The 15,048-nt window shown below is 36.2% G+C and overlaps 1 protein-coding gene across 4 annotated transcripts in view; it reads right to left on the bottom strand.

Moving 5' to 3' along the window:
* akap12b (A kinase (PRKA) anchor protein 12b) overlaps positions 1–15,048 on the bottom strand; it is a 53,789-nt gene that overhangs the window by 11,209 nt on the left and 27,532 nt on the right. Inside the window, exon 1 of one of the 4 annotated variants that reach the window (XM_041252387.1) lies at positions 6,998–7,301. The exons of the other annotated variants lie outside the window; for them this stretch is intronic. Within the exon in view, the coding sequence (XP_041108321.1) occupies positions 6,998–7,022 (25 nt within the window). The 5' untranslated portion in view covers positions 7,023–7,301. Of the gene's footprint in view, positions 1–6,997; positions 7,302–15,048 lie in introns of those variants that run through there. 4 annotated transcript variants of the gene reach the window in all.

The raw sequence follows: 15,048 nt of genomic DNA, 5'->3' as shown, positions 1-15,048 counted from the left end.
ATGGATCAATTTTTTTGTGAATTAACATTTGTGTTAAATCTGTTGTATGTTTCTTTATAACATACTAGAACAGTGGTTCTCAATCTGTGTTCCGCTTGCTCCTTTCAGGTGGTCCGTGGAAAGGTTACATAATTACGGAAAGGATGCAGCAGGATAGTTTATAGATCCCATTGCAAATTAAAAATTGAAAGTTTAAAAAAAAAAAAGTTACAGGTGCAGGAAGACAATGCATACAAGGAGAATATCTCCAAGTAAAAGAAAATGTCTAAACTCTCTGTCATATATAGTTTTCAACGTTTCCAAAGACAAATTTCACTATCCTTGCATTACTATCGCTGACCTGGATTAGCTAAAAGAAAAATACATAATTGGCATTTTTAAAAGCTTGGTCACTAACACTCTTGCTGTCATTATGGTTTATGTCGGCACTGTTTACAGAGCGATTTAGACGAGCAGCACGGAGGCTAACATAACAAAACTGAGTACCCTTGACCAGCCGAATTACGCACTGAAGCATAGATTTATCGTAGCAGACCGTTAGATTTTCAAGACAAACTTTTTTAAGTCGATTACCATTTCTTAACGATTCACCAAATCAATAAAAACACCAGATGCCCAAGCATTTCTGTTTTCTTTGATCTTTGAATTTATTCTGCCGCGCACTGTACTACTTTGCATGGTAAAAAAATCCTCAACAACCAATCAGCGTGCAGCTTCCAAACAGTCTGTTTTATGAATAAAGATTATAGCTAGAGACTGTGCTGATACCTCATGGGTGTACTGAAACTTCACAGATAATTAATTCACATAAATCAATTTCTGCTGTAATTATCTATAAACTCTGTTTACTGCTAGGTGTTGTTTTGTTCTGGCCCATTGTAGACTGAATAACAGCTATATTAGTTGTCAGCCAAAACGAAAATACACAGATCTTAGTATCTGCATTGCAGTCCTCTGTGAGAATTCAATTGGACCATAAGTCTCAATATTTACAATCATTTTCACTTTGACTAGTCAAGGCATGCACCCTGTCAGAATTAATCATGAGCTGTGTGAGATTCTATCTATAGTGACAGATATTCTCCTAGCTGGGGATCTGTACTATTAAAGCAAAACAAAATACTTTAAAAAAATAAAAAGATTGCACATTGCACCATTGAATATTGAGTTTTCTTTTCTTTGGAAAATTCTGCAAACTAAATGAAGTAATGTTAAGGCAGATATAAGACTAGTAATAACTGGGCTATATGTTTTGAATTGGAACAAACCAAACAAACCTAAATATTAGTACTAACTTTTTAGTGTATTTATTTTAATCCTCATCCAGCACTAATATAATCTGATAATGTGTACTGAGCATGAGAATCCTCTGAGGGACACTGAGAAGTCAATGCCCATGCTCTTTCACTGAAGGGGGAGGTAAATTACTGGAATTTTTAGCAGATGTGGAAAGGATGTCAATAATGTCAAGGGTTAGGAAACGTGCCTCACGGTCTGCTCTTGCAGATTTCCTGTACAGTATTTGACCTGAAAGGGAAAAACTGCTATTGAGGGCACACAACAGTCACGATTACTAAATAGTTTCACTACTATTATTATTAGGCTTCCCATCCAAAGACTGGGAAGCCTATTGTTATTGTTAAAGTTTTTTGGTTTTTTTTTCTTCCCAAAAACTTAAACTGCTGCTGCTTCGAAGCTGTGTGACTGATTAGGTTCTGACTTGGAAGTTAACAAGCTGTTTATATTGGCTGTCAGATGCTGAAAAAATTTTGCAGCTTGCGTCCTTGCAATTGGCGCCGTGACGCATTTTTCAATAAAACCTTTCGAAATCTTCTTCTTGGGAACCGGTGAAGTGATTGATCTGAAACTTGGCATATATCATCAGCATCCAAACCCGCATCGAGTTTGCGAAGCAGAAGTTGCTGTGATGAATTTTCATGTCAAAATGGCTGCCACAAATCTTATCGAAACTCAACCCTAACAACAAATTGCTACTGTTTGATAACCGTTTGTCCAAGAAACTCCAAACTTGGTAGTTATCGTCCCAGTAACAATGGAATACAAATATGTGAAAATGGTGATGTTTTATAAAACAAGATGGTCACCACTTATATATTTATATTTGAAATTCAAACCTGATTCAGTTGTCAAACGATTTAATTGACTAACTCCAAACCCCACAAGCATCTTTCCTAATACTGTATCAATATAACTGACTTTTAAAAAATTGTATTGACCGGAAACGAAAATGGCCGTTTGATGCATTTTTTTTAGAAACCTTTTGAAATCTTCTTCCTGGGAACCAGTGAAGCCATTGATCTGACACTTAGCATATAGCATCAGCATCCAAACCTGCATTAATTTTGCGAAGCAGAAGTTTCTGTGATAAATTTTAATGTCGAAATGGCTGCCACAAACTTTAAAGAAACGCGCCCTTAACAGCAAGCTGCTGCTATTGAACACCATTTCACCAACAAACTCCAAACTTGGTAGTTATTGTCCCAGTAACAATGGAATACAAATATGTCAAAATGGTTATGTTTTATAAAACAAGATGGCCACCATATGTACGTTTATGTTTGAAATTTAAAACTGCTTCAGTTGAGAAACGGTTTACTTGACTAACTCGAAACTTCACAAGCATCATCCTTGACACGGTAGCAATACAACTGACTTTTAAGAAACTCGCGTTAAACAAGATGGCTGCCTGATGCATTTTTGAAAAAAAAAAAACTTTCAAAATATTCTTCTGTGGAACTGTTGAAGTTGCTGATTTTAAACTTGGCACATTGAGAACTAAACACACTTAGACGGGTACTGATACTGGGGCTTGTGAGCCATAAAACTGCCTGGCAGGTCTAGTTATTATTAGTAGTAGTATTCGTAGTAGTATTCTCCACATGTTTGATATTAAATTCCAATCAGTAGCATTTGGGAGAAACTACAACACATAGATATTGGCAGATAGCATCCAGGAAATTGTTTTTGTCTAAGATTACAATAACTATATGAATAGACAGCTTTGCAATGTCTGGCTTAGGCGCACTTTTGTTCAATGAGAAGCACTTGTACATAACTGAAATAACTTCCTCAGCATCTCATCTTCAGATGCAAATACTCCAGGATGTTATGTTTCCTCTTAATAGTGTACTGGAGTTGAAGTGAACGCGAGATATCATGAAATATGCTCTAATTAAATTAAAATAGCTTTTTTCGCAGGCAATACTACATTTACCTGTAGCAAGTTTGCTAAAACATATAGCAGTTTAGTTTCTAAGACCTTAACTACATTTAAAAGTGTAGCTGAAACTAAATCAAACCCATAAAATTTAACTTTGTGTTGAAAGACTACTCCAGCTAGTAAAACAGTAAAACATCCTATGGTGATTTCAAATTATAAAGATGTTCTTAGTCATGCAGAGAATTATTCAGCATTTTAGTAATACATAATTAATCCTTATTTCCTCTCTTTTTTTCATCCCCAGTTGACCACTGGGAACTGAAGCTAAGTAAGTAAAATAAATTATGTGTGCTGACATTGGCAGTGGTATCGTTGGAATGCACAGCTGTTGGTAAACTGAGAAGGGTGTTACAAGGTTTCAACACAGGCACCCCTTTATTTTATAACATCCTTAATCAAAACACAGACCTCCACCTCACTTCACAACATATGACAACCGCTCCCCTTTCAGAATGTCAACCTGTCTCACTTATTTCTTGTAACAAGAGTAACATCCATCACCCTGTTATAAAAAAAAAAAAAAAGCCATTAATAACCAGATGGGAGATATGAACGACTCAAGCAAATGGACAAATACCCTCTCCACACAACGGAAGTAATGCAGGATCAACACACACTAAAATCATGTCATTTTCATTTACTTTATAGTTTAGTTACTATTCCTATAAAAGTAAATCAATTCCATTACCACAGGTATAGGTTCTATATTTACACATGTCTAAGCCTGTGGTTATAACTTTTAAATGCTGATTCATGATATTCATTTAAAAGATATGATTCTGTACATCTAATGAATACAGGTACTTAATGTAGTTAAGATGTTTGAATACCCTAGACTTATTAATATTATTAATTTATATTCTGACATGTGAAAGATTTATTTTACATATTAAGGTTTCAATGATATGCTTTCTGCTCTCAGACAAAAATCTCCAGGCTTTCAACCAGAAGCAAATTGATTACAGTGGCAACCAGAAAACTTTCTTTTTTATCATCAGCTTTTTCTTTCTCATCCAGAAATAAATATGTTGGTTTTTTTGGTAGATGGAGGTTTATAAATGTCTCAAGTTGCAGTGGTTGAGTCTGAGGCCCACCTCCAAATCTTTGAGGAAAAAAGAAATGTGGACATGTGGAGCTGATTGAGAGCTCTCCGGGATCTAAAGTCTTGACTTGACCACTTTCCAAAAAAATCCCCACACACTGAACTCATCAAATATCCCCAACACACCCAAATCCAAATCCTGAATTAGTGTTAAAAAAAAATAGAGGAACCGCGAGAATTTCATCTCAATAGAGGGACGGGGGGGCAGTGATAATGCTATTAAATTCAATAACAGGTAATAAAACAAGCTTGCTTATCACTCTTTTAAATGCTACAATGAGGGGAACTCCAGTCAAGCTCAGGGCAGGCCAGTATTCAATGGAGTTCAAGTAGAAATGTGACACCACAGTGGTTGGGACAAATTTATACAGCACCTACTAGAAAGGCTTAGTATTCCCTTGAAACCACAGGGCCTTTAATAGCTATTCTATTGGAGTCCATTGACTATGTGGCCAGGATGTTCATATCCTTATATGAACATCCTGGCCACATAGTCAATGGACTCCAATAGAATAGCTATTAAAGTAACAGGAAGAATGCATTCATACAAATGCTATCCTAACATAATTCACTGGATATAATTAAACCTTTTCAAGAATATGGATAGTGTTTAAAGTTCATACTTAATAATGTTGTCATTTGGTGTTAGATACTGTATTTTCAAAGCAATGTTTGTACATGGCACAGGTCCTGACCTCGCACCATGTACTGTAATTCCTGCATCTGGTGGTCTGCTACTGCTTACATAAAGATGACCAGTTCATTTGAGCAATACAACAACAAAGATGCTGTTCTTTTAATAGATATTTTGTAGGTTCCTAGCGAAAGAATGGGTGAGTTGTAAATGCCCACCATCCACCTTAATACAAACAGTCTGAGCAGCTGAAATAAGTAATGTTAGCTCATGTAAGTTACACAGGGGTCTTAACAGCAACAGCTGTAGCTTTGGCATTCTTCACCCCCTGCTAAGGTTCTGTTTAGGTGATAGACGTGTACATGTTCCACTGACACAGCCAAGATAATACATGAACACCAGGGAATTGACTCTGTCACATACTTGTCATTGTTCAGGGAGGTTTTGTAGTGTTAAGACCGTTGGTCTTGTCATTGTTAAGTAAATTAATGGAAAAGGAGGAAAAGAGGGTAGTGTAGCCATCCTGAAAAATGAACATTACATTTTCTGAAGTTTTCTAAAAAGCTTAAATGAAATATTTTGAATTTACAAAAGACGCCTTATAATTATTTAGGATTTCATTTCATGAAAATGAAGGAATAAATGTAAATACCAGTTATCATGCAGATGTCCCAACTGAAGGATAATCAATAAAGAGAATATGCTGGGTTATATATGAACATGCCAATATAATCTAGCACAGTCAACACTAGACCTTTCTAGTTAAAATTCTAGTCTTTATTAACCCTGATTGTGAGTAAACATATTACAGGGGTGTGTGTAACTCACTGCTCTCCTCCATGGCACTAAATTTGAGATTGGTATTTTAAAAGGATTTACCCCACTCGATATTATCAATAAATACATTTTTCATTAAACTTTCAACATTGCAAATTAAAAATAAATAAATAAATACTAGCAAACATGTAAGTAAAGCAAACCTGTTCTTTTCTGTTTAACACTAAAAGCATAGTAGTCCCAGTACACATTTCATAGCAACTGTAATAAACCTTGTTGGGTATTGTATTTCAAATCCTCAATGCATTATCCAGGGATATAATGCATGTGTGTTGAATGATGCAGGGTTAAACTACTAGATCAGTTGTTAATGCTTCTCCGAGTTAGTTTTTGTCCTTAAACATACAAATATATTGCCTATCTCAGACAAATAAACTCACAGCATGTAGCTAGCTATTAAGCTTATCACCCTCCTCACCCCTGTGCTTTGCAGCTATAAATCGTCTCTATTACACAATGTTGCTTTTAGAGTCACTTAGGGAAGAGAAGTTTCTCTCTTTTACACATCACACAAACTTCTCAAGGGTCCTTGCTTATACAATCTGGTAAAAACAACCATGTGGTACCCACATAAAATACAACACACTGTGCTTGGAACAGCTGTAATGTCACAACTGGGCTTTGCACACTTCTTTTCAATTTCTTTTAAATAAATATGTATTGCATGTGAAAGTATATCAACTCAGGTAGCACAATGTTATGGTGTTACATGTTTTTAAGGTTTCTAATTTTAGAAATTCAGATGGCTAATAAGATTTCATTGTACTGAATTATAAATTCTTCTTTTTTAATAGTAGGACCTTAAAGCAATTACATCATACAAATGTTTTAAACTGTAAGCTAATGGATAACAAAAAAAGAAAGTCGGTATCATGTTTGCATATAAACCTGTGTTTTTATATATATATATATACACACACACACACTGTTGGAAATACAGTAGCTATATAACAGCATAATGATAAAATCCTCAGAAAGACAAGGCTTACAACAAGCATAGAACACCTTAACCACACCCTAAATTAGATGCACATAGATATCCGATATTATTAATATAGAAGCATTTAGAATTGGTACAGTACCATAAAAGTACCTCAAAAGGGAAAAAACGGAATATAAAACTCTTAGATAGAAGACTAAATCAATGCTGAAGTGTTCAAAATGATTTATTTCAGTTCCTTACCTGTGAGAGTTATTGTCCCCAGCATTTTCAAAGTTTGTTTTCAAATTCCTTTTTAAAAATGAGTGTATTTATCTTTCTGTTCAGTTAGTGTTGAATATTTCTCCTTGTGTTCCTTATTTCATTTGGTCCTTTTAAGTTCTGAGTTTACCAAGCAAGCTTCTCTAAGTAATGCTCAACCTCTTCCCCTTCTAGTTAACAAGAACACACTGCCTCAAAAGTACTTTGCAGTTTGAAGAGAAAAGCAGACTTTATGTGCATTTCAACAGACGTGCTACTTGACAGACATCCCTTTGTGGTACCCCCTACAGCTGTTCTCAGTATGAAATAAGAGCAAGCTTCCTCAGTCCTCTCCCTCCCTCTTAAAGCTTCTATGGGGCTGGTCCACTGTAGGATGACAAAGCTTGTCATGTGATAAATTTAGGGAATGTCATCCCACCCCTTATGTAATCCCATTGTTTCAGCCCAGACCCCTTACTGTTAGGTAGGTACTTGGGTTAAAATGTTTGATAAAAGTTTTTTAAAGTTACCCTAACTCAAATAAAACACAGTTTTATCACTCTGATATCAAGGCGGTAGTTATTTCTGCTCTTACATTCCCACAGCTAATATCTTTGCTGGTTTGGATGCTCAGAATGACAAAATGATCAATGCAAGGCTAGGGAAAATATATGGAATAAAACAGTTCCAGAGTTTCAGTCACACACACTCACACATGAGTCCTTCATCTGCTTTTTTTTTTTTAAATTTAGTCGTTGCCAATTATTTCTTACTATTTTCTCCAAATTTGAAATGCCCGATTATTATTTAGGCTCAGCTCACCGCTCCCACCCCTACGCTGACTCGGGAGCGGCGAAGATGAACACACGTTTCTTTGCACACTGCAAATTCACCATGCAGCCACCCAGGAGCTACAGCGTTGGAGGACAACGCAGCTCCCTGGCAGCTAGCGCCAACTCCTAGGAACTACCGTCCACAGCCGGCTGTGGAATAGCCCAGACTCAAAATCTGCTTGTTTTTAAGAATTAATTTTTTATTAATTAATTAATTTAAGCCAAGTGGGGCTTAAAAACAAATAACTCACTGGACTCCATGGTATTTTATCTGATGAAGGACTCTTACGTCCAAAACGTCCTGATTTCTTGTGTATTTATGTTGTACTTTGCGCACATTTACTAGCAAAAGCTTAACAATTAGCAATAAATGAATGGGTGGAAAAATAAGACCATCTACACCAGCTATGCATATGTAAAGCTAATTATTTTTTCCAGACAGGGCCTGATCCATCTGATGCCACTTAGCACCTTCGTTTGTGATTATACCCCAAAGTGTTAGTTTCATTTAGCACCTTCTATTATTTGAAATTGGATCAACAAGTGAAGAATGAAAATGCTTAAGCAAACAAAAAAGGCCTCAACATTGTTAGATAAATATAGTAACCATGGCCACAGATTTAAATAATGACACAACATTTTACAGACTTAATTTGTAATACTGTTCATAACAGTCGAGTCAGGGTTACGTTCAAGTCCCTTAAAGACTAGATTTGAGCTCTAAGGCTCCATTATGTTTTTAAAACTAACTTTCCACTAGCAGCACAGTTTCTCTTGTTAATCACTTCCTCTTTACAGCTCTTTGTATTCATTCACAAGGGACTGTTATGATTCCCAATATCATCCCATGGAGAACTATGGCGTAGGGGAACACAGGCCTCACCCTCAGCATTATCATTATTTTTTTTTTAATTATAACTAGGGGTCTGGATTAACAGTAAAAGACTGCAGTTTGTGAAGGAATTTGCGGTAATTCTTTAAATGTGTCATCTCAGATATGCTAAAAATCTCAACCAGAGGCAGGGGGAGCAACATTTAGAATACTTGAACAAGTCAAGGAATAGTTGGGGTTCTTTTTTTTTTTTTTTTTTTTTTTTTTATATATTGAAAAAATTGCTTTTTTAAACAAAATACATATATTTGAAAGTACTATAGTGGATTAAGTATTTTTAAATGAAAAAAAAAAAACAACCAAAATAACTTAAAACTAGCAACTATTTTATGAATATGTAACAAAATCTGTATGATTTAAGAAATGTATACTTGCAGCAATGCATTACAGAAAACAAACGTTCCTTTAAGTGGTAGCTAAAAACTCTTAACAAAGGCCTTCATAAATAGGAGTTTCAAAACAAGGGGTTGTATCTCCTCCTTCCCCACCTTTCCTATCAGGGGGTATTGTCGCATACCCCTCCCCCCCCACAAAAAAAAATAAAAATGGTAAGCAGCTCTTCAGTAAATCCCTTTAGTTTATCACCTAGCAGTCTGCCACATTTTGGATTTTTACTTTAAAATTCAATAGAACCACATGGGTTAAATGAAATCTGTAACACTTATCTGTAACAGATATACTCTGTCATCATTAATTAAGAATTGAATTGGATTATAGATTAAGTAAATATAGCTGATGATATGTTTATCTATAGGCGTGTTTAATGCATAAATGAATGTTCCGGTGCATACGACTACTGATAATGTGTATTGTTCATATATTGGGTATTGTTGCTAACGGCAGTATTCCGTTTTTATATTGATGGCTGTACGCTACACATGATTAATGGACTATATAAATGACAAGTTGTCTTTTGAAGCTTGGGATAAATAACCTGTTAATATCACATTTTGTCTCACCAAATAATATTATACTCTTCTTAAGGGTTATTTAATTGTTTCATGAAATTTAAATAATATACATAAGAGAAGTGCTTGTCTATTTGCAAAATCTGTAATTGCTTAAATTAGAGAACTGGTTCAAGTTCAATTAATTCGTCAACATTGAAATTGTTGATTGATGTTTTAGATTTAGAGTTTATATATATAAAATGATTATTCAACGTTTTATTGATTAAATACATTATCTAATTGACACAGACATAAGATATTAAAGTAACTGTTAACATAATTGGTGTAAATGTAAAGCAGACTTTCAATTCACAATTAAAGTATGTAGAAACAGCACTCCAAATACTCTATTTTACCTAAACATAAACCTCATAACATTAAAACAGCTAAGAGTCTTGTTATGTTTCAATTTCACTACCTAACCAAAGGTGCTGAAATGTTAATTACCCCTACTCTTACAGTATGCAGTCTGGACTTTGTTTTAGGAAAATAATGTATCATATGAAAAATATCTTGGCAGAATAAAGCTATGCCAATTACCAAAGTTGAAAAGAAGAAACTCCATCCAAGACAGTGATGCTACACACAGGCTGAGTAGCGCAGCAGGAGAGGCTGCCTCAGTGCAGTCATTCAGAATTGCGTCAGGATTAAATCAATACATAAGGAACTAAACCCACTAACTTTCATTCCAAAGGCTTCCATCTACCTCAAACACATTTGGTCTGTTGGGGGACTTATAAGAACGATTCCTGTAACAAACTCCAAGTCAGCTGGAACTAAAATTGTATTATCAGATAATCTTTGCCTTCTCCATCAAATTAGAAGTTAATTATTAGCGCATGCGTATGACTACACGTACTAAAGGTCCTGTTTCCTCAAGACTGTAGTTCTGCTGAGATGTGTATCAAGCGTGGTGGCTGGATCCAAAGACCGAAGATGAAATTATAAGCATTAGCATATCACATGTCGTTTCATAATTTCTAATTCAGATGTTTTACACAGCAGTTTTTAGTGTAATTGAATATAGCCAAAAGTATAAATCTAAGCAGGTTATGATGGAGTTGTATAATGCACTGGTTAGACCACATTTAGAGTAGTGTCCAATTCTGGTGACCACAGTACCAAAGGGACACTGTGGCCCTGGAGGAAGTCCAACGAAGATTAACCAGAGGCTAGACTGAAATAGTTGACTATTTAGAACAAAGAAGAATTAGAGGTGACATGAGTCTTTAAAATCTTAAAAGGAGTTGACACAGTTAACCCTAAGCAATACTTGAAGTGCAGTTCATAAACTAGGACCACAGGACAGTTTGAAATGAAATTAACATAGACTTAGGAAAGAGGGAAGGAGACACTTCTTCAAAATGGGTTACTGTGGCAAAGTGGTTAGTAGTGTTCAAACAACAACAACATTGTTCACGGTCCAAACAGTTCCTTTAATTGTTGTCACGGTTTGGCACAGTCAAATAACAATGCTGGCAACTACATAGCAATGTGTAACTGCATAGTTAAGCAAAGCAGGGTTTCAGTCCTGAAATAATAATACAATAATACAAGCAAGGCTCCTTGTCTTTTCTCGTGGTGCTCCAGTGCTGGTGGTGAATACACAATTATTAGTGACTAGAGCAGTATTTGTAATCCGGGTTTAATGCTGGCTGGAACGGCGACAGCTCCCGGTTATTAGCCGTCTACTAAATACAAATAAACAGTGATTAACAAAATGATTACAAACACTCACAGTTTAATTTTTACTCCTTCCTGGTCCTTTCGTAAAAACCATAGCAAAGGAACAGATTGCATCGTCACATCCCCTAAAGTACCCTTAGTCACATCCCCTCCGATAGCTAGTTCAATCGTGTCTCCTCCAATGCGTGACTGACACATCATTTACCGTTTAGGGCCATGACCTCTGGTATTGTGACTCCTCCCCCTTCCTGGATGTCTGGCTTCCGACTGACCCTGGAATGAACTGCCGAACCACCCAGTACGAAGCACACTGGATCTCTGGGAGGGAGATTATTGACTAGGATTCATTCGCTCTCTGTCACAGTTACCTAGTCATGTTATTGAGGCAGAATCACTTGGATCATTTGATACGCAACTGGACAAAGTTTTCAGATATTCTGATACTAGTAACCAGACAAGCTTAGATAGGCTGAATGGCCTCCTGTGGTAATGCTATACATGTGCATTAAAACATTTTGCAATGAAAATATAGGAGGATGCTAATATTATACTACATACAAAATAGATGTATGCCATTTCTAATATGAATTCAGAGTAAAATAGATATAGGAATAGGGAATTCCTTGTAAATTAAACTTGCTCTAAAAAGCTGTGTCACAACTTTACACCTCACAGGTTTAACAACCCTCAGTAGCTCCCAACCTACCGTAATGCTAACACAAACACAAATACAACAGTTATTTGTTGAAGAAGTTATTGCGCTTTTATTTACCATCTTCACTACAAAGCTAATTACTGGATACATTGAGGGATTGAACAGTAAAAGAAAACCCATTAGTGACAAGTGGGGAATCAAGCAAACTCTGAGGTTTCTATGGTGTGCTTTACTCACAGCAACTCTAAAAACAAACAGTACCCAAGAACCAGGAAGACCCATCATTTCAAACACTCGAGAAACTTAACAATACTAGCTGACACTGTTTATGATGAAGATTTTATCAACCACTCTGAATTTTTGTGCTTCAGTACTAGTTTTGCCCATACTAAAGTGGCTGTAAAAGCAAGGAAACTTGATGGGTGGGACATGTCTGTCTGCATCACATCCAATAGCCAATACCATGTGTTAAGCAATAAATGAAACAGTATGACTCTTACCGTGAAATTGGAAAAGGATGTTCTTTGGCTAATGGTTGCATTGTAGCAGAGCCCTATATAACCAAGCTCGCTCATAAAATCCTTTCATTTGATTTTATGACTTGTCCCTGATCTCATACCTTACCTCAACTGATTAGTGATACTATAAACTGTTTTTATATGTTTGCTGTGTAGAGATGAACAGTAGAGATGCCTTTACAGTATAAAAGATCCAAGTGTGAATAAAATACAATTTACTACATTTTATTTACTTCAGTACAATTTGAATTTAACACAATAGGGTAATCAAGGATTATGACCCATATTCATAAAACTTACCGTCTCCTTTATTGTGTCAGTAATCATGTTTAACATGACAAAGCTTCACTCATCGTGACGTTAGAATAGCATGCCCTTAGAGACCAATTTTCTCATTTCTGATTCATAAATCTGTTTTGAGTCATTAATTGACCCTTACTGACTTCATAATTAACACGGGCCTCAGACCAGGCAAAGAATGAGATGTGTCTTAATGGCATAATTTCCTAGCATAATTTCTGCATTTAGGAACATGTATTTAAACCAATAGTAATAACCCTTAAAACATCTATGTTTAATTATTCAATAATTGCAAATTTGAAGTATTTTGTTATTTGCAACGCATACACTGAATTGCATTGTTAACTCGTCTGAACAGGACAGGCTGCTTACTGGTTAGAAAACATAAAACACGTTTGTAGCCTGTTCATTGCTCTAAGAAAATGGCAGGCTTCGGTGTGCTTGTGTGGACTGTGCATCAAGAGGAGGGAGAGATCTTTGAACATGATCCTCCCAGAAGAGTGAGAAGACCCTGCAGATTTGTGCTGCGACTTGCTCTGTATTACTCTGATGATGTGATTCGTAGCAGGTATTCCATTTAACAGGAGCACAATTATTCACCTTTTTGGAGAATTAACATGTACTGAAGAGTCAAACTGCTAGAAACAAGGCTGTCCTCATATTAATGTGTTAATTCATTAATTACTAACTCAGTTCATGATTTGGATTCTGATGTTGGCGAGTTTTATTTTTCGATGGTCAATTTCATTTTTTGTTCCTACAGTATATTCGTCACTGCAGTACACATAAAGTTAGTAGGATTGTTCATAGCATTCCATCTACCAATAGAGGCAGCTCAAGTCATTTTAGAGTCAATTATATTTTATTATAACCCCCAACACTATACAGCTATGCCAAAATGTTTTGCATCACCCTAGAATGAACTGATTTTGTTTCATAAAGTCGAATGAAACCTGCTGAATAATGTTACATTAACATATTGAATTATATACCACTCTTTTTGTAGTTTTCCATATACTTAATGAAAAACTGACAAATTGAACAATGTGACATTTTTTAATCTAAAGCCCCTTTCACACTGGCATGACCTACCCGGGTCAGAACCCGGTGTCATGTGGGTCGTTTTAGCAATTTCACACTGCTTTTGATAAAGCCGGGTTGACTTGGCTAACAGACACAAGTTAACAATAAGTGTATCAATACCCCGGGAGCAGCTTGTTACAGACAGCACTATCCAAGTTCTCTGGACTGAACCTTCGTTACAAATGTTGATTAGAGCAAATGTTGATTAGAGCAAATGTTGATTAGAGCAAATGTTTCTTCATCCCTAGTGCAATCTGGCTCACAGTGTATCTCAAGCAACACAAATGTGGCTAAACAGAATGAACAGAAATGTTCCTTGCGGAAGTGAATCCTTCATGCAGGCGCGGCTGTTTGTTATTGCGTCGGCTCACGAACGGCCGTCAAGAATTTTGTCAAGCTCAACCCGGGTCAAAGTGTGTAGACCCACATCCTGAGGTGGGTCGCCAGACCCAGGTAGGAGTATAATTACTGTACTAATATTATGGCTGCCTGTAGACTTCTGTGATATCATTTTGTAGTTTCTTTAATTACACAATGTTAAATAAAAGTTTCATATCAATTATGTTCATATCGATTTTTTTAATTGTCTCAATGCTAAACTTCCAGGTGATGCAAAACTTTTGGCAATAGCTGTATAATGAAATTATATTATAGCTGGGTATCATCAGCATAGCAATGGAAGTTCACTCCGTGTCTGCGCATAATGACACCTAACATTAGCATATATAATAAAAAACAGCAGGGGACCTAGAATGGAGCCCTGTGGAACACCACAGACAACTTCCGATAACACAGATTTTACCTCCCCAATTGAGACAAACTGAAATCAGAAAGATAAGATTTGAACCAGGATAGGACAAGGCCAGACAGTCCTGCTGTGCTTTCAAGATGATTCAGTAGGATGGAATGGTCTACAGTATCAAAGACAGCACTTAGATCTTGAAGAACTAATACTGATGGAACGCCAGAGTCAGCGCTTATCAGCAGATTGTTCACAGCTCTGACAAGGGCAGGCTCGGTGCTATGTGCAGCATGAAAAGCAGACTGAAACTTCTCGAATGTGCCATTAAGAGTTAGAAATTTTTGTAACTGAATTGCAACAACTCTCCTTAGAACCTTATCTAAGAATGATAGGTT

The sequence above is a fragment of the Polyodon spathula genome, chromosome 6 (genome assembly GCF_017654505.1).
Source record: "Polyodon spathula isolate WHYD16114869_AA chromosome 6, ASM1765450v1, whole genome shotgun sequence".
NCBI classification, from domain to species: domain Eukaryota; kingdom Metazoa; phylum Chordata; class Actinopteri; order Acipenseriformes; family Polyodontidae; genus Polyodon; species Polyodon spathula.
This window is presented reverse-complemented; position numbering and strand designations above follow the sequence as displayed.